General features: G+C 38.1%; 3 protein-coding genes across 3 annotated transcripts in view; 1 reads left to right on the top strand and 2 right to left on the bottom strand.

Moving 5' to 3' along the window:
• The window catches only part of LOC124162034 (rab proteins geranylgeranyltransferase component A), a 33,872-nt gene extending 31,854 nt beyond the window's left edge, over positions 1-2,018 (bottom strand). Inside the window, exons 1-4 of the mRNA XM_046538364.1 lie at positions 1,737-2,018; positions 1,388-1,454; positions 1,090-1,296; positions 764-998 (exon numbers count right to left, since the gene is read on the bottom strand). Of these exons, the coding sequence (XP_046394320.1) occupies positions 764-998; positions 1,090-1,296; positions 1,388-1,454; positions 1,737-1,785 (558 nt within the window). The 5' untranslated portion in view covers positions 1,786-2,018. The remainder of the gene's footprint in view (positions 1-763; positions 999-1,089; positions 1,297-1,387; positions 1,455-1,736) is intronic.
• Positions 2,019-2,085: 67 nt separating this feature from the next.
• LOC124162037 (histone PARylation factor 1) lies at positions 2,086-17,134 on the top strand. The gene is made up of 7 exons (XM_046538367.1): positions 2,086-2,257; positions 2,346-2,658; positions 5,014-5,150; positions 5,237-5,385; positions 8,314-8,552; positions 11,506-11,759; positions 16,770-17,134. The coding sequence occupies exons 1-7, from the start codon at positions 2,111-2,113 to the stop codon at positions 16,818-16,820; spliced, it is 1,290 nt and encodes a 429-aa protein (XP_046394323.1). The 5' UTR covers positions 2,086-2,110; the 3' UTR covers positions 16,821-17,134.
• The window catches only part of LOC124162036 (kynurenine/alpha-aminoadipate aminotransferase, mitochondrial-like), a 357,705-nt gene continuing 356,429 nt past the window's right edge, over positions 16,623-17,898 (bottom strand). Inside the window, exon 9 of the mRNA XM_046538366.1 lies at positions 16,623-17,005. Coding sequence (XP_046394322.1) covers positions 16,916-17,005 — 90 coding nt within the window. The 3' untranslated portion in view covers positions 16,623-16,915. The remainder of the gene's footprint in view (positions 17,006-17,898) is intronic.

Below are 17,898 nucleotides of genomic sequence, written 5' to 3'. Positions count from 1 at the left end.
GACCATTATAATGAGGCATGGAAGAATAATGAGTAAACAGTTGTTGGGTCTTTGGTACTCTATAGATAAGAGACTTTTGACAACTAGAAATGCAGGCCTTAATCAAATGGATAGATAGGGTGAGAAACACTGAGGTATACCTCAGGAGAAAAGAAAGGAAACTGTGGAGAAAAAAAATCACTAACTCATGATTAACTTTGTGATATTCCATTATAAGTTTTCTTGGATATCACACAATTACTTATACCACTTCTTTTTTACAGAACACGACCCGGGTTTCAATGAATTATCATTATCATCAAGCGCCAATAATGATAATTCATCAAAACACGGGTAGTGCTCTGTAAAAAAGAAGTGGTATAAGTAATTGTGAAATATCCGAGAAAACTTTAACTGTGGAGAGCCACACGCCACAGAGGGATTTGGTGGACAGGCCATGTCACCAAACACAGCTATTACATGAGGAATACACTCCATGGTGGGAAAATATAAGAAAATGTCCCCGAAGGAAGGTCTAGAGATAAGAACTTAGTAGTTAGTTTAAGACACAAGGAAATGGACATGACTGTATCAAAGGAAATAGCTATGGAATAGTAGAAATGGAGGGTTGAAGGATTCCAATCTTAAGATTGTAACATTCCAATTAATTAAGATTCCAATCTTCGATTTTTGAGATCTGGTGATCTCAAACATCGAAGGTCAGCTCCACCCATGAGTTCCTTGAATGATTGGGAAATTAAGCTGGTGAAAGTCATTACTGTACCTTTGGTGCCAGGTCGATGTTGAATTTTCGATAATTTTTCTTCACTTCCGTCTGACTCCACGACTTGTGCCTTTTGTCGGTTTTCTTGTGCTCTTCGGCCTGCTCCGCATTCTCTCCCTCTTCTGCGGTCGCACCCTCAGCTGGTGCCTCTTCTGATTTTGCTTCTTCGCCCGATTCTTTTGCCCCATCCGTCTGGGTGTCTTTTGTATCTTGCTCACTCAGTTCTGACGAGTCACTGCGGAACAACACAAACATCGAGTTACATAGAAATCCGTGTCTCCACTCAAAATACACCAAAAGCATTCGCCGAAGCTTCATGTACTTACTTGACAATATACCACTTCTCATCGACGTTAAACACAGTAGAAAGTTGATTATTTGCTTTGATTATTGACTCTCCTTCCTTCAGCAAGCTATTGAATTGCTCTATCGGTACATCACAGGTTGCTCCTCCAAGCTGACGGCATTCTTCGATCCAATTTTGAAGTCCCTCGAAATTGAAAGATGCCCAAAGTCCTCCGTAATATTCATTGCTGAAATCCAGGGAAGCAAGAAAAACATCAATTGGGAATTATTCATAGGAAAATCATACGTATAATTATCTTCATTTAACCCAAGACATACCTGTCAAGGTGAAGGACTCTTTTTCCAATTCGACTTGCGGCAGCCGCAACGATGGATTCTGTCATTCCTGATGGAAAGAATTGAATAAGTAACAGAAAACCTTATCGGGTAATCAAAACCTGGAGAATAATGAATCAACAGAAATTTAACGATAATAATTAAACTGTTAGTCTACATTTTTAAATTAGTGTGGATAAAATGAAAATATGCCAACAGAAAGTAATAAATAAAACTTAAGCGGTATATTCTACGGAGTGGGTGACGTTTACCTCATCCTTTTATGGATGACTCGCCACGGTGACAGATAGCCCAATATTCTTACATGAGAGAAAAATAAACGTTTTCTTACCTGTTCCAATGACAATAATGTCATATTCCGACGGTAGTTCATCACCCATTTTGGAATGTAGTATTTATTGACGAAAACCAAGGAGCCTTATGTCACCGAGCAGTTTGGTACTATTCCGTGCAATAGTACAGACTACGAGGTATAAAATGATTTAAATGCACTTTCAAGATGACTTATCGTCACCTCACGTTCGAAAACGTTTCATACGAAACATTCAATATTTTATTTCACCAAGAATTCCGAAGATGTCAAGCTCGAACAATCAGAAAATTCGAAGACATTCGACGGAAGTTCTTCGATCAACAAGAGTTCACCTAACGGGAAAAAGTAGGACTATGAAAAAAGAGACAAATGAAAATTGAATATTTATTGAAATGGCGGGTAATGGAAAAGGCACAGCTGAAATGGAATTGTCGTACAAAGATGACCCCCGAATGCCTTGTAAATACGGTGCAAAATGTTACCAAAAAAACAAGAATCATCACGAAAAATACAAACATCCTCCAAAGAAAACACCTGAGGTATGTATTTGGGTTAATCACCCTATCATTTAGCGTAAGATAATACTTTGTTTTTCATCTTTCTTAACATGTTGGCTCTCTATTGCAGGGAAGGGGAGTAATCAGAAAGGTAGTGGACAAAGATGAAAGCTGTGTTGCTTCCAGTGCACCTAGTCCAGAGAAATCCCCTGAAAAGAAGAAAATTAAGTTGGACACCTCTGATGAAGAAGCAGAGCAAATCACTTCCAGTCCTTCTCATTCTAATGCTAGTGAACCAGTTGTCGATGATCCTGAGAACGCCCTACCACCGTCCCCTGAAGATGTGAAAGAAAGTATCAAGCAAAAATTTCTCTGTGAAATGCCAGAGGACTTCTATCAGTTTTGGGACTTCTGTAAAAACTTATCCAGCGACAGCCCAGCTCGTGAGTGTGAATTCGGCAATTCAGTCATTATTTTTCTCCATTCTCTAAAATTAGACACGTGCATCTACAGTGGAACCTTCTTTTTCTTGTCAAAGCTATGATATCGTATCTTCTCTGTAATTTTTGTCACAATCCCCTCTTCCTTGTGTTGCCGACAAAATCCCTGAATCCTGTTGAAACTTTTTTAGTTTCAGATTCAGTGCTTTCATCTTGGGTTATTTTTTAAAAATGTCACCGTGCCAAATGCTTAAGTATAGGTTCATTTTTCACTCTTTGGTCTCGGGTTTGCGGCAGTAGTCTTTGGTTGTGACGAAAAAGCGCCAGCTGTAATTCTTTCCATTTGAAGCTCTATTTTTTTTAGTTTTAAGCCATATTCATACCCTTTTATAGCTTGATATCACCTTTTATAGGAGCCCATTTTCGTGTATCTCGTCCTAGCTTTACTGTAAGTGACAACTGTTTAGTTCCCTGTCCCGGAAATTATCTCAGGTCAATTCTCAGACAGGAATTTTTAAGGACAGGCAACTAAACTGTAATTCGACCTATGCTATGCTATGCTATGGGGTACACAGAAAATGGACTCCGAATACCTTGGTTCGTGCCATGTCAAACCAGATGATTTTTTTTCACAGCAGATTTCTGTCTCTATTTGTTGCTGTGTCCATTTTTTTTAGAAAATCCTTTCTGGAATTCAATTATTTAACCTATTTCAATTTTACATTGTGTACTTAAGAAATGTATATATGTTTGTTATCTGCTAATTGGCCTAGCAAAGCATGTAAAAAGCCATGAATTTTAGTCTTCTGGCACGGTTAGTTACATCTTTAAGATTATCAGAAGAAAAAAATAATTTAGATTGACATTCAGCCTCTAGTCCATATTTGATGTTTTGTGGAAACATTTTTTGGCATGAAATTTTCCAAAATGGATATCTTGAAAATTCCCACTATATCTAAAGGCCTGGTTACACAATATATAAAGACGTATGAGTTAATGTGTGAATGCATGAACTATTTTTGTGGACAGTAACGAAACATTTGCAAATGCATGAAGTGAATTAGAACAGGTTCTATTTTCTATACATGCATTCGCACAAATTGGGTGGTTTCACAGTGTATTTTCATGTTCATTCACATGCTCATACATTTAGACATCTACTCATATGCCTTATTGTACTGTGTAATAAGGCCTTGAGGATATGCTTCAATAAATATTTGGATTCCTCGTGCATCTATGATTTACCTGCTAAGTTCCACTTTGTATGGAAAATAAGATTTAGACTATTGTAGAATCTGAGTTTTTCCCGGCGTATGCTCTGCAGGAATATTTCTTGGGTTTCCCACCGGGTGTCGTATCGGGTTGTAGTTCCCAACGTTTCCATGACTAAGTCCGTCATTGTCATCAGGGGTTAATGTTGAGCCAAGTTTTTTCTCCAGTATTTATACTCATGAGGGCCGTTCAAGTGGGCCCTGATTGGTCCTTTCTGAATTGGGGTGATTTATAGTGATTGATCACTGACTTCCACGTATTACTTAACTGGAAACCTTTGTCTCTGTTTAGGTTCTTTTGGTGTATGTTGATTTGTATGACTTAGTCATGGAAACGTTGGGAACTACAACCTGATACGACACCCGGTGGGAAACCCGAGAAATATTCCTGCATTTAGACTATTTATTTTCCTCTGGAGATGCAAGTGCCCTTCGAGACCACAATCTTTCAAAAATTGAAGTTTCATCCAAACTTCAAATGGTTGTAAATAGCATTTAAATGAGTAGAGATAGCGGTATAAATTTTACAATGTCTTGATGAAATGAATGGATGACAAATAAAAAGTTTTGCCAACATCTGAGTAGGTGGGTGTCATGCTGGAGTATTATTCTGATTCCCGAATGAAAATTGCAATTTTTTGTAGGTGACTGCTTCTTGAACTTCCAAACAATGCCAGTATTTGAGTCCCCACTTTCGGGCGTTCTTCCGCATTGAGTTGTCTATAGGTGACGACAATTTCTCCAGCCATCCTGCTGGTGTCTTTAGCTCAGAAGCGGTAAGCCTGAGGTCAGCATCACTTCTGACTTGAAAACGTCAGCAGGATTGCTGGAGAAACTGTCGCCATCTATGGACAACTCAACACGGAGGAATGCCCGAAAGCCAAGACTCACATGGAGAAACGCTGGGGAAATCTTAGATCTAACTTGAAATGGTAGCTATGTAAAATGGCTCCATCTGTGAGATCATCCAAATTTGATCCCAATATACAGAATAGCCTCCCAGAATGAACTGATTGTGAGATGGAATGACTCCATTTCAACGTACAGATTTTCAACTTTAATGATCACTTCCATTTCGTACTTTCAGGTGCTTTGAAGGAAATTGGGCTCATGCTCGTTGGACCCTATGATGTGCTCTCTGGTGAGCTGAAAAAGGTGAAGCACCGGGATAGCTCGTCATATCTGAGACACTGGAGGTATTACTTTGATCCACCAGAATTCCAGGTGATCCCTTGCGGATGTGTATTGCTTTGCGACATAAAGATTTGCTTTTTAGTTTCTTAATTTTAAAGTCTGGTCTTTATTTTCAGACAATAATAAAAGGGGACGATAAGAAGCAGTATCACATGGGGTATTACCGTGATGATCCCCAGGAAATGCCTGTTTTTGTAGCCTGCAACTCTGCTGCTGTGAGCTGTACCATATCTCCTTTGGCAGGAAATGTTTTCGGAGCTGTCAAGTATGTCTTTTCCTTCTTGTCTACTCGAAACTTCATTCTTAAATGTAATTCTTAAGAAAAGCATGTGAACACTTATGTTGTAGAGATCGGTAGTTTGCGAACGAATGATTCAAAATGAACTATTCACTATATTATAACTGAATCGTTCATTTTCAGCCAAATTCAGTCATCTGTTTTAAGTATTTTTGCTAAAGAATGCATGCACTTTTAATCCATCCCTGAGACAATTTATACGCTTTACTATTAAAATATTATTTAGTAGCCAAATATTTTTGCCTTAATTTTAGACCGTATTTTTCCAAAAGTAGAAAAAGCTAGTTGGTCATGTTTCCAAGGTTGGATAGCTTTTAAGATCCAGAGATTTCCTCTAGATTGCACTCTCAACACTATTCCATCACCAAGGCGAGGACTCACATACACTTCCAATGTGGGAAAGGCAGTGTCTGCCATTGTTAGGCTTAACGTCTCTTAGTGTCTTTTGGGGAAATGGGCAGATATCATGTTTTTTTATAGTACTATTGAATGTATGAAGATCTTTGGGAATACGGGAAGAGTTGATGTGTTTTCCGTAGCCTAAGAAGCTAACTATGTTCTGTATTTGAAATTTCAATTTTATTTTCAATTGCGGGGGCCCTCCCCAGAAAAATTTTAAGATAAATGGTTCAAAATTGTGAGTTTTACGGCCTTCTGAGGGATATTTTATTAATCCTCGCGCTATTATATGAGCAATATTTATTTTATTTTATTTATTTATTTTAATAAAGGGTACACATACAGCAAGACTGCCAATTTAAAGTGCACTTATAGCAACAAATATAAAATGATTTAATAATTATTTATTACAAATTTAAATACAATAAAAAGAAAACAACAAAGATTTATCCGGCTATTTGGTCATATTGCGATAAATATGTTAATGCCTGATGAGTAAAATTTTTAAGTGTCAGACCAAACGGATCAATATCACTGGGGAGAGAATTTATTAAAAAGGAAAGTCTATGGAAAAGTGAGCGCTTAATTACAGATAGCCTGGGTGTAGGAATGTGGAGTAAAGAGGTAGATTGGGTGTGGTGGGAAGGTACTCTAATGTTGAGGAAGGAAACAATGTCAGGGCTGTCGAAGTGGGAGTTTAGGGTATGATAAATGAATTTGATGTCTGATTGAAGTCGGAGAAAGGAGAGACTAGGAAGGGATAAAGAGGATAAAACTGCACTAGTAGGTGACTCGCGGAGATTTGGGTTTCTAAATTTTACAATTTTTGCAAAAAAAGTTGTAACACTGTTAAGGGTGGCAAGATTAGTGGGAGCAGACATTGACCAAATTGGGGAGCAATAGTTGATCACCGGAAGAACAATGGTTGAGAAGTAGGATTGTAGTGCCTTAGTATTGGAGATATCCGTGAACCGGTAGAGTAGTCCTAAGAGTGACATGGCTTTAGATTTGATCGCATGAATGTGTTCAGAGAACAGAAGTTTTTGGTCCACAATAATTTCAAGATCTTTCATGGATGACACACGATTAAGAGGCAAGGAGTTAATTGCATAATCAAAATGGATCAATTATGTATCATAGATTTAACTTTAAAATTTCTGTGAGCTCGGGGGGTGGGGGGTTATCCCCCAAAACCCTCCCCTCGCTGCGCCACTGGTGCTACATAATGTTGGACTGCAACGACTCCACTTTGTAGTTATTGTGAATCAATGTAGAGGACAGTTCAGATCATCCTTGATCTACCGAAATCTAATCTAGGATCCTACCATAACAATATTCTCTGAATCCATAATCAGCTGATTCCATTGAGATGAAGGTTTTATACAATTTAAATATTACTATGAACCAATGCGATCGTGAAAACCCAATAAAAGTAAATAGTAAAAGATGAGGCCATCCAGTTAGCTAACAAGTGACAGCACGTTTCATTCATTCTCTGAACAACACAGGAATGATAAGACCATTCATTTTGCCAACAGGTGGCAGCTCTTTTTTTTGCTTTGATGCCTCACAGCGGTAAACTGAATGCAAGTGGTCAGCATATTTTGTATGCGAAGGGAGTGTCATAGCCCAAGAGGAATAATTGTGTTTCATGTAAGAGAAATACTAGATTTTTGGCAAACTCAAATCAAATGATAAATCAGAAGGTACACAATATCCATGAAACTGTCCAACACAAATGGAGGCCCTGCTCTATTGATGTTCTTAAATAGAAATGCATGCATATGGGTTCAAACTCTTTCTTGATTTTTATCATTAACTCTTGAACACATCACTGTTGAATATGAAGGTTGATTTGGATAGGTGAGGGTAGAACTCACCCCAGACTAAACCACAGGCAAGTGAAGACCTTCATTCAGGGTAGGTGGGTGGCAGCTCCTTTTCCTGGGCCACCTTGAACTTTCAGGATTATTGTTTAGGGGTATTTGAAGCCTTCACCCAGGATTTTAACACAGGACCCTCCAATCAGATGTGGATACCCACTGGGATACCACGATCTTTATTTTCTTAATGCTATATGCAGTAGTGGATATTGCAGTAGTTGAGGGAAATTATACGTAATTATATATTGTATATTGTGCATGTTTGGAATTAATTAACCTGAAGAGAGGGGAATAATTACCTGTATGACTTCTTCATTGAAGCATTTGCAGGTCATTATAGCTGTGGATGATTTTTTTTGGGTGTACTTAATATTATTGACATTAGTATGCAGGGCAAACCCAAAACACATTATCAACAGGTGTCTGCATGATGTTTAGTTAGTTTTGAATTGCAGAACTAGAGGAAAGTTTTACGTACATTGCAAATTTTTGATTTTACAAATGTGATTACATGGTCCTTAGCTGATGGAGTGGTGGAACTGTGGACTAGAGAACTAAACAACCCAGCCCTTATTATTTTTGATTTCATGTAATGCTGGCATTATCTTTGCAGTGCTTACTTGAATGGCATTTTGAAGTCTGGAGATCCCTTTACCAAGATCAAAGTGCCAAAGTATCAGAATGCTTTGAAGAAATGGGCCGAGAAGGAAGGGATTTCCCTGGAAGCCAAAACAGCAGAGATGAAAGCACGGTCAAAGAAAGTTGTGTCCACCACATTTCACAATGCTGGGATTGTGGTTCCTTGCGACAAGAAGTCTCAAGTTGGATACAGGGAACTGCTTGAGCCTGATGGTAAGTCGTTGTTATTAATGGTGTACCATTCATATGCTCAGACCCTATATCACAAGTCACTGAAATTATTTTTGCGGTGGTAAGATAAGTTTAGATGAAAAAAATTCCATATTTGTCCATTCTCTTTTTAACACATTATGGTCCGCACACGTGTTTTTACGTGTTTCCGCCGCCAGCGCTTATGTGCCGATCACGCGTTTTTACGTTTTCATGCAGTGCAGTCTCCTGCTGACCTCTACAGATTTATTTGGAACTATTTCGACCTAGTTCTGGTTTGTGCGTCTTCAGGTAGCTTTACTGTTTGTTTTTGTGAAAGTTTTTCTTATTGACGTCTTTTTTATCGACGTTATAATAGTTTGAACATATATTGAGGCCTACGGCATATAATATGACCGGGCCCAATGGCTAGTCTAGTTTAAAGGGTGCCGGACCAAGAGGTGTTAAGTTTAGGATTTAAGAAATCACAATAGTTGTCACAAACTTTTCATGAATTGGTGACATAAATTAGAGTAGTGGTTCACTAACTTGTTAAGGGAGAACTGGTCATAGAGTGAAGGAATTGCACACGAGATTGTAAACCACAATGAACCATGTGTGGCAAATTGGCAAGATCAAGGGGTATTGGAAAAGTGGTGAAGTTGTGCCTGGAAATTTAAGCTTAAAAACTAGAAAGAAGGTAATTTGTTCTTACTGGGGTAACTTTCTCACTTAATAGGGGTGACTGACTTTTATGGCTCTTTACATATACAGGAAAGTCTAGGGCTAGTCTACATGAAGTAATTGCATTAGCTCAGACTCACTAGAATGTACCTGATTTTCTGCAGTGATGCTTGTTTTAGGAACCAGCGTCACCACTTGAGGACTGACTGTGTGTGTGATAAAGAATCCGCTGGGGAAGAGAAATACATAGTTGGTGTGTGGTTGTGTTGTGTCGGCTTTTAGTGGATCAAAACAAAACAATGTGAAAATGTGTATCACCTATTGAGTGACTTAACCGTGGGGATATGCAAGCTTAAGGAGAAATACTAGACTAGACTAAGTATTAGCTCAGACTTAGCTACACACCCTGTGATGTCTTTATTGTTCTGGATCATTCTCATCCAGGCAGAATCATTCATTAGCCCTTTTGCTGCTGTGAACGTACCTGGTAAGATTGCACAGGCTGCTGTGAACGTCCCTTTTTGTTCTCCCTGTAGCGCACTGTTGACGAACTTTCCCTTTTCCATACCCTCATTTCTTCCTGGACCGATCGTCCTATCCCCAGGCCATTAGTGAGTCATACTTTTTCACCGCACTTATTTGGATAAGTATCTCTTTTTTAGGAAGTAATAGATCTTATTGTTCACTTTTCTGTTGCATGTGAGGAGTAGCTTTCCGGAGAGTGTCCTGAAGCAAAAGGGTTTAGGGAAGGAATGGCTCACAAGTTTATCAACGACAGTCAATGACTTGAGACCGATTACACGGTTATGGAATCAATTTTTAACTATTCTTTTGCCTTGAATTCAACCCTCATTATCACCCTGTAATTAGCACATTTCATTTTATTAAATATGCTGGTGTTCAGTTGCATGAGTTAATTGAAAAGTGCTAAATATGGTCCTTCTCAAGTCAATGGAGATACAAGGTAGCGAAAGGATTGCAAGGACCATGCTAAGGAAGTTAAGGCTTTTCCCTGTGTCTCAAATTTAATGTGGTCGTTTGTTATCAAAGAATCATTCCCTAAGTTTTTTTGTCAACTAGTATCATGCATCAAACCCTTATTCACTGAGTACTAGGTTGTAATTTCTTCTGATGCCTCTAAAGAGAGGTTCAGGTTTACCAATGATGGCACCAGGGGATAGACGGTAGGCTGGTCGCACCTCTTGCATGAACACAGCTAACAGAGCAAAATTCATGTTTTATGCATCTTTGACTGTGTATTTGCTCTAAAAGGCTGTAACTTGGCAAAATCTAATCTAAAATGATGTAGAGAAGTTACTGAATTTGATTGAAGAAGCATTCCAGGAATATCATGAGAAAATTGATGAGAAGGAAACCAAGATTATGGTATGCAGGAGAGAGGAAGCAGTGAATAATACCCACCTAATAGGAGAGACATATGAGACAGTGGAATCATTGAATTACCTCGGAAGTATCATTACCTGGAATCGATGGAGCACAGCAGACGTAGTGCATCATATAGCCCTGGTAAGGATGGCAATAATAGCTTAAAGGTCTGTACTCTGCTCATAGACCAATATATTTGGGACGCAAAACAGTGTGTGAATAGATTAGTGTCGGTTGTGGTACTAAACAGATTAGAGACTTGGATATGTGGAATAGCTGACCAGAAGAGACCATAAGCTTTCGAGACCTAGTGTTGGATGAAGATGGAATGGACAGATAAGGTGAGGAAAGAGGGTGTGTAGCAAAGAATTGGAGAAGGGAGGAAACTTTGGAGCACAATACACCTAGGAAGGAGCCACAGGTGGATAGGTCATGGAATAAGATATAGCAATTATGTGGTGAATGTAATGGAGGGAAAAATTGAAAGAGAGGTTCCCAAGGAAGACCTTGAGATGGGGACTTGTCGCAGATGAAGGAAGACATTTGGTGAGGGAAGTGAAGGAACTAGCGATGAAAGGAGAGAGATGGAGGGGTGTAGTATGTATAACAATCATGGGATATGGATAAATTATGACTGCTGAATTATTCATAAACAGTGTGGCAATGCAAATCTCTACTTATCAGGATTGGAGTAAGAAAAAAGTAGGCCTCAAATCCCACTCAATTTCGACCCCCAAACGCTCAAAAAGCATGTCATGAGATTCTCACTTCATGTTTTTTCTTTTTGCGCAGTCTGAAATTTTCTCTTTTCATTCCTCATGCAGTCAATACATGTACATATTTGTTTTCTGCTCTTATATATTTTTATGAAGCAGATAAAATATTTCCTCATGCTTTCCTTTTTCAGCTCAAATCAAGAAAATCCTAACATCAATCATGGATAGTGAAACAGAGGATAAGAGAAAGGCAGCATTCTCCAAGCTGCAGCCGATAGTAACGGCCGCCAATATAGCCAACGATGAATGTGATTTTGGTGCCAGCCTTGAGTTGGGACTGGATCTTTTTGCTTTCGGAGGAGAACCCCTCCACCCCATTATCCTTCAACTTTTGCAGGCTGCATACAAACTTTTGAATCGCCCAGAATTTGCTGTGATTATTAAGGTAAATATAATGGCTTCCATTCCTAACTGTAAACAAATATTGAAGAATAATAATGAAAGGGATCAGGTTGGTGTAGTGGCTACAGTCAAGCCGTCCAAAGTTATTCCATGGCAGAAGATGGCAGGGGGTGGAGAACCCTGGTGACTGTATCGCTGTCTCTTGTTCATAACCCACATCTTCACTTTCCTACACAATATTACATGTATGTGAATCATGAGGAATAACAGGAAATATCCTTTCTTTCGTTACCACGTTAAAGGGTGTATTGTGCCCTATCTTTGCTCAGCCTTATGTTCATCTCTGACCTGGGGCCGTATTCTGAAACTCCAAACCGATCGGTGCGGCACCGATTCGTCGGGTGCGACGTCACACCGACTCCCGGTAAGAAGTCGTGCGATTCTGTACGAACCCGGTCGGTGCGGCACCGACGAGAGGACGGGAGATCGTTGGTAGCCGTACCGACAGCAAAGAGGTGTCGGTACGGCCACCGACTAGTGGGTTTCATGAATTCCCCGGTGCGCATTGTACGTTTTATTTTGTTTTTACCTCATAACCGAGTAAATAATGAGGTTTTCTCCAATGTTATCTTTTTCTGCCCCTTCGAATACGCCTCTATAATTCACTGTGTCATCATCTATGTTAATTACCTTGACAGAAATATAAGATAATGGTTAATAAAAATGAGGTTTGCTAACATATAATGACTTTCTCTCATTTATGTTACCGCACTTTCACTCGCTTGTAATAGGCTTTATTTCTCTCTATCATCATTTACTTGCTCCTTTGACATAAAAAAGATATTTTTGATTAAATATGAGTTTTGCCGCAATGTTATCACTTTATATCACTCTGAATAGGCGACTGTTATTTCACTCAATCATCAATTTGGCGTTTCTCTCGGCATAGAAATAAGATCTTTTTATTTAAGTATGAAGTTTGCCACAACGGTATCAGTTTCTTTCATTTGTAACGGGCAACTATATTTCATTTCATCGTCAGCCATTGATTCCCTTGACGATAAAAGAAGATATTTGTTAATAAGTATGAGGTTTACCGCAATATTATCATTTTCTCTCACTTGGAATGCGCAACTTATACATATGTATTTCACCCAATCACAATTTATTTACTTCCTCGTCATTACACTTCTTTTAATTGCACCCAGCTCCATATTTTTATAACAATTTCCTAACTTGTTCCTCTAATATTACATTTGCATTTGAATCCTACGTTCACGTTCCATGGTATGCTATTTTCGTCTGCTACGGTGCCAATGGCATAACCTTCCGTTGATAACATTTATACGGAACTTACTTAATGACAACTATATTACCAAATCATGAATAAATAGCATTATACGGAACCAATATTTAAAAAAAGAAACTACGATCTCAAGGATAGTTTCAATAATTCATTCCAGCAACAACAATCTCCATCACATACAAACTTTATTGTGATGTTGTAATATTGTTTCCTTCGATTCTGTAGGTACAGCATTACTACCACACATTATATAAGCATTGTTAACAACTTATCCAATATCGTTTATCTTAATCTAGCAATAAGTCGTAATTTCCGCAAATAAAAAGATTGAGAATGACGACAACAAACCGTGCCAATGAGTCTTCACTTGTTTTTACCCTTCTTTCATTGGTGGAGACACGTGAAACTTCGGATATATTCGGATTTTCCCTGTTTGGGAAGGAAGGGGAACCGTACCGACTGGTTTGAAACCGACGACCTTACAGAATCGCTGAAAGTGTCGTCGTCGGTGCGGAATCCGTTGTCGGTACGGTTTGATGTCCAGTCGGTGGGCTTGAAAGGGAAACCGACCGGTGCGGCACCGACGAAATACAGAATACGGCCCCTGGTGTGTTTACATTTCTGACCAGGCAAATTTGGCTAGAGCCCTCTTTGAGCCCTTCTACCTGTATTGGGACAACTTTTGCTGGCTTGAGTATTGTTGTTTGAGCGTGTGTTTAAATCCTGGTAGTTGTGAGGATTTTTTCAAGACTGGCCGATCCCAATTTGAGTGTTTTGTGGAGGGGACCTCATGCTCATCACTCAGTCTGTTGAATGGGATGTGAAAATGTGGTCCCCTTGGTGTGTCTTTCGTTAAGAGCAGGCTAATACTGATTCCGAGTTTCTGACATCTCTTCTTCCCTAATGGTGCAAATTATCTCAGCCTTTGGTCGCCTCCTCCAAATTCCATATCATAAAATGAAGAAATATCATGTTCTGTACTTTTGCAAATCCAAGAACAAAATAGATGATTGGTTTTTGAAACTCTGCAATGAGAGAAAGCAATTTTCAGAGGTGAAAATTGTAAAAAATAACTGAGTAACTTCTCGGAATAACCTATGAAAGTACACAATAGGTATTTATCGATAATGCAATAAAAGTGGGGAACTTATGGGGAAAGGTCGTTTCTACAAATTTTCGATGGGATGCAGCCCATCTTTCTCAAGTGAGAAGAGGAGGGAAAGACACCTCGTCTCACTTGAGAAAGATGGGCTGCGTCCCATCGAAAATTTGTGGAAACAACCTTTCCCCGTAAGTTCCCCACTTTTATTTTATTTTTCGTTTTTCTATCAATCTCTAAGTTTTATTGTGTGCCCATCATAGGGCTAGAAGAAGTTCCTTTATATTATTTATAATGCTCGTGTGAGTTTATTTCAAACATGTGTATATATTTCAATAAATAGCGATTATGCGTTTATATAAGAAAGATAGTTATCCTTGTGTAAATATTTGAAATATCATATTATAATAATGAATGCAATCGGTGAGATAACAAATAACTGAATGCAAAGAAATAAATTTACTTTTCATGTATGTTTGCACCAGACCTGAGCAAAAAGTGTAAGATGGTAGTTCCATAACTATTCAATAAGGGGTACCTATATATTCCATAATTATTCAAGTGTTTTCCAATGTAATATATTTGAATGTAAATGGAATAAAGTCATATTATTATAATCAATTTCTTGGGAATAAATTTAAAAAACCAATAATAACTGAATCTAAGATAGATTCCTGCAAATTGTGGATGGAAATTCAATGCTGTAATTACCTCTGCCACAGTATCATTGTTAAGTATAATTTGTATTAATCTAAAAGAGTGGCTGTTTGTTTTATAATATTTTAATGTTTTCACTCATAATCCTATGTAAGGTGCTGACTATCTTTTAATACATAATATAGAATCTATTTACTGGTGCTTATTTAATTACTGGCTTAAAAACTTTAATCTCCATTGGCTGCTTGTTGGTTGTGTTTTTCCCTTTAGAGTGATGTCCCTTTAGATGCAAGAGTTAGGAAATGTTTATGAGTGTATTACTTTTTATGTGGCATTTTCAGATAAAAAGATTCAGTGTTGGGGTTGATGCAACAATGTGTTGGGGTGCCAAAAACCCACAAAGGTTTGGAATTTCAATGAAATCTCAAGTCGAGGTTAAACAATAGTTGATACTTGTGTGAAGTTTCACCACAGTCTATGCATTAGCATCGTCCCATGCAATTTTCCCTGTGTTGACTAGAGTGTGCTGAGCCCATTGCCTCTGGTGGTGACCGAATATAACTACAGCACATGTAGGCATCTATCATGTGTTAATTTGGGCTATTTTAAGCCAAACATTCTGAACCTTCCCACAACAGTTCAATTTTTGCTGGCTATGGTTTTTTGACACCGCACGCTTATCCTCTTTTAATTATGAAGATCTCGTGTGGATCACTAATTTATCAACAGGTGCTGGAGGATTGATGCATGATGCTTCATATTTTTAAAATATGCAAACCATCTGCCTTAACCCTTAGACTGTGGGAACTTTTGTATACGTTTTTTTTTGCTGACTGTGGAAATATGTTTTTAAACGTTTGACCATTGCTCGACTGCCTTCTTCTGTTTCCCAAAATTTTTATTGGTGACTGGGTTGAGCCCAAGTGCACTTTTCCACACTGTAGGGATTGCAGCTTAACTCTCCTTGACCATCCCAAAAATACAAAACGTTTAAAAATGTTCCCACAGCCTTAGGGTTAAGTATTTGCTTCTAAATATGCATTGGTTTTTATATTTTTTAATCAAATGCTGATTCATGTAGCATATTATTAATCAATTAACACCTTTAATCAAACGTTGACACATTAATTGAAACGTTAGCCATTATAAAAACATTAACCCGGTGGGAATCCCGAGAAAGGTTTACCCACATTAAATCAAAGCCTATTATTTTTGTTATACTAACTTTCAGCACTGCTAACCATCTACTGCACAAAAAGAGTCACACTTGTTGCCACTACGTAAACTATGGTATCTCAGAAAAATTTTCCAAAGTGCACTAAAATGCCATGACACCGACATTTTTTTTCACGTACGACTTTGGTGGCAATATTGCTGTGAACCTTTCTTGGCTTTCACCTTAGCGTGGATGTTGACTGGCCTATCCATGTTATGTAACAAAATTTGTTACGGAAAGTAGATGTGACCATCTCCGCAGAAACTTCACCATCAGCAATTCATTCCCACCTGTTCTATGGAATTGCCTTCTAGGGCACCAGCAGAGTATTTACGAAAGCTTTCTTTTCCCAAAAAAAATCATGGAAAGGCATTGACAGGATATCCATCTGAGTACATACCTGGAATGCTTCTCTTCAAAGTGCTAAATAAATTGTATGTTTTTCAGTGCTGCACCTTCGTAAAAAAAATGCATCCTTGTTTCCAACAAGTTCAGTCATCCATCAGCACTCCACTTGTTCCTAGAACAACATTCATTCTCATAGTGATAATCTGACCACAGCCCAACATGAAGAGTACCACATTGCATCCTTTTTATGCTGTTGCCCCAAGCAATTAAAGTAATTAAGTCTATTAACATATTTTAATGTCATTTGAAGGATATTTAACACAGCAAGGGTTACTGCACCATGAAAGAATGTATTTCTGTTAGAGTTTAATTTTGAGGTCTGGTTTATATGTGTACAACCTATTGATATCTTTCTCTTTGTTTACAGGCTCACCTCCAAGATAGGAAAAAAGGAGTGGACTTAAGTATTGTGAAATGAGTCTTTGAGAACAACTTACTCACTCTTTGATTTTAGCATTCTCATTGTTAACTGTAATTTTCTTTTTTAAGGTTTGCATGCATGATTTCAATAGCTTATGCAGCAATTCCATTAGTTTTGCTGTTTTTAAAGGTTTTCTGATGTTTAACTTCCTCCCTGATGACTTCTGCCAGTATTTTGAAAGCCTGTAAAGAAAGAGAATGGAATTTTGTAATTTTTTTATGAATCAAGTGCAACTTAATAAGCTGTTTACTCACTGATTTTATCATCAACACTTTGCCTTTCTAATTTAAAATAAAATTATTTTAAAACTAGCTGATGTGCTTATTTATTTACTTAGTTTAATCCTGCTAAAGATACCATCTTTATCTGTATCTACAATTTCGTTCTTACTACTCATACAAAACGGCATCATAAGGGTCCATAACATCTCTAAACATCCAAAGCAATACATATTAAAAATATGGATCATAAATGCAAAATTGACAGAAATTTAAAATGTGATTTCAACGGTAGTTATGTGAGGTACAGCTTCAAAGCTACCAAAGCAGATTTTCAAATCAAAACAACAATCAAATAATAAACAACAACGGATATAATTACATAAACATCACTTTACAAATATAAATTTACTAAATGAAATTGAATAAATGTAAGTACAACATTATCTGGACACGATCTAATCATGCATTACCCTCTGATGAAAGACCTGAGCCCTAAGTAGGTCAGGCTCACTCATTATCTGCAAAAAATTTGTTCCTTTAGTCTGGGGCACAGGTAATAATTAAGGCTAGGGGGGTTTTTATGTGCAACTAGTATTTAAGGGTGTGCGGGTATTGCACACCCACCAGGGTGAGCGGGAGTTGCGGGGGCCCTCCTCCAGAAAGATTTTAAGATTAATGGTTCAAAATGAGGAGTTTTACGGCCTTCTGAGGGATATTTTTATAATCCTTACATTATTCTATAAGTAATATTAATCTAATTACGTAAAATGGATTAAACTTAAAAATTCTCTGAGCTCAAGGGGGGGGATTATCCCCCTAAACCCCCTCCGTCGCTGCGCCACTGCCTTTAGTGT

This window comes from Ischnura elegans, chromosome 7 (assembly GCF_921293095.1).
Source record: "Ischnura elegans chromosome 7, ioIscEleg1.1, whole genome shotgun sequence".
NCBI classification, from domain to species: Eukaryota; Metazoa; Arthropoda; class Insecta; order Odonata; family Coenagrionidae; genus Ischnura; species Ischnura elegans.
Note: the sequence above shows the minus strand (reverse complement) of the source record. Positions and strands in the feature narration are given on the sequence as shown.

Excerpts from the sequence above, each read along its gene's own strand:
- LOC124162037 (XM_046538367.1), top strand. The coding sequence starts at position 2,111 with ATGGCGGGTAATGGAAAAGGCACAGCTGAAATGGAATTGTCGTACAAA. Across the intron at positions 2,659-5,013 it reads ATCCAGCGACAGCCCAGCTC|GTGCTTTGAAGGAAATTGGG; the intron begins GTGAGTGTGAAT and ends TCGTACTTTCAG. Across the intron at positions 11,760-16,769 it reads AATTTGCTGTGATTATTAAG|GCTCACCTCCAAGATAGGAA; the intron begins GTAAATATAATG and ends CTTTGTTTACAG.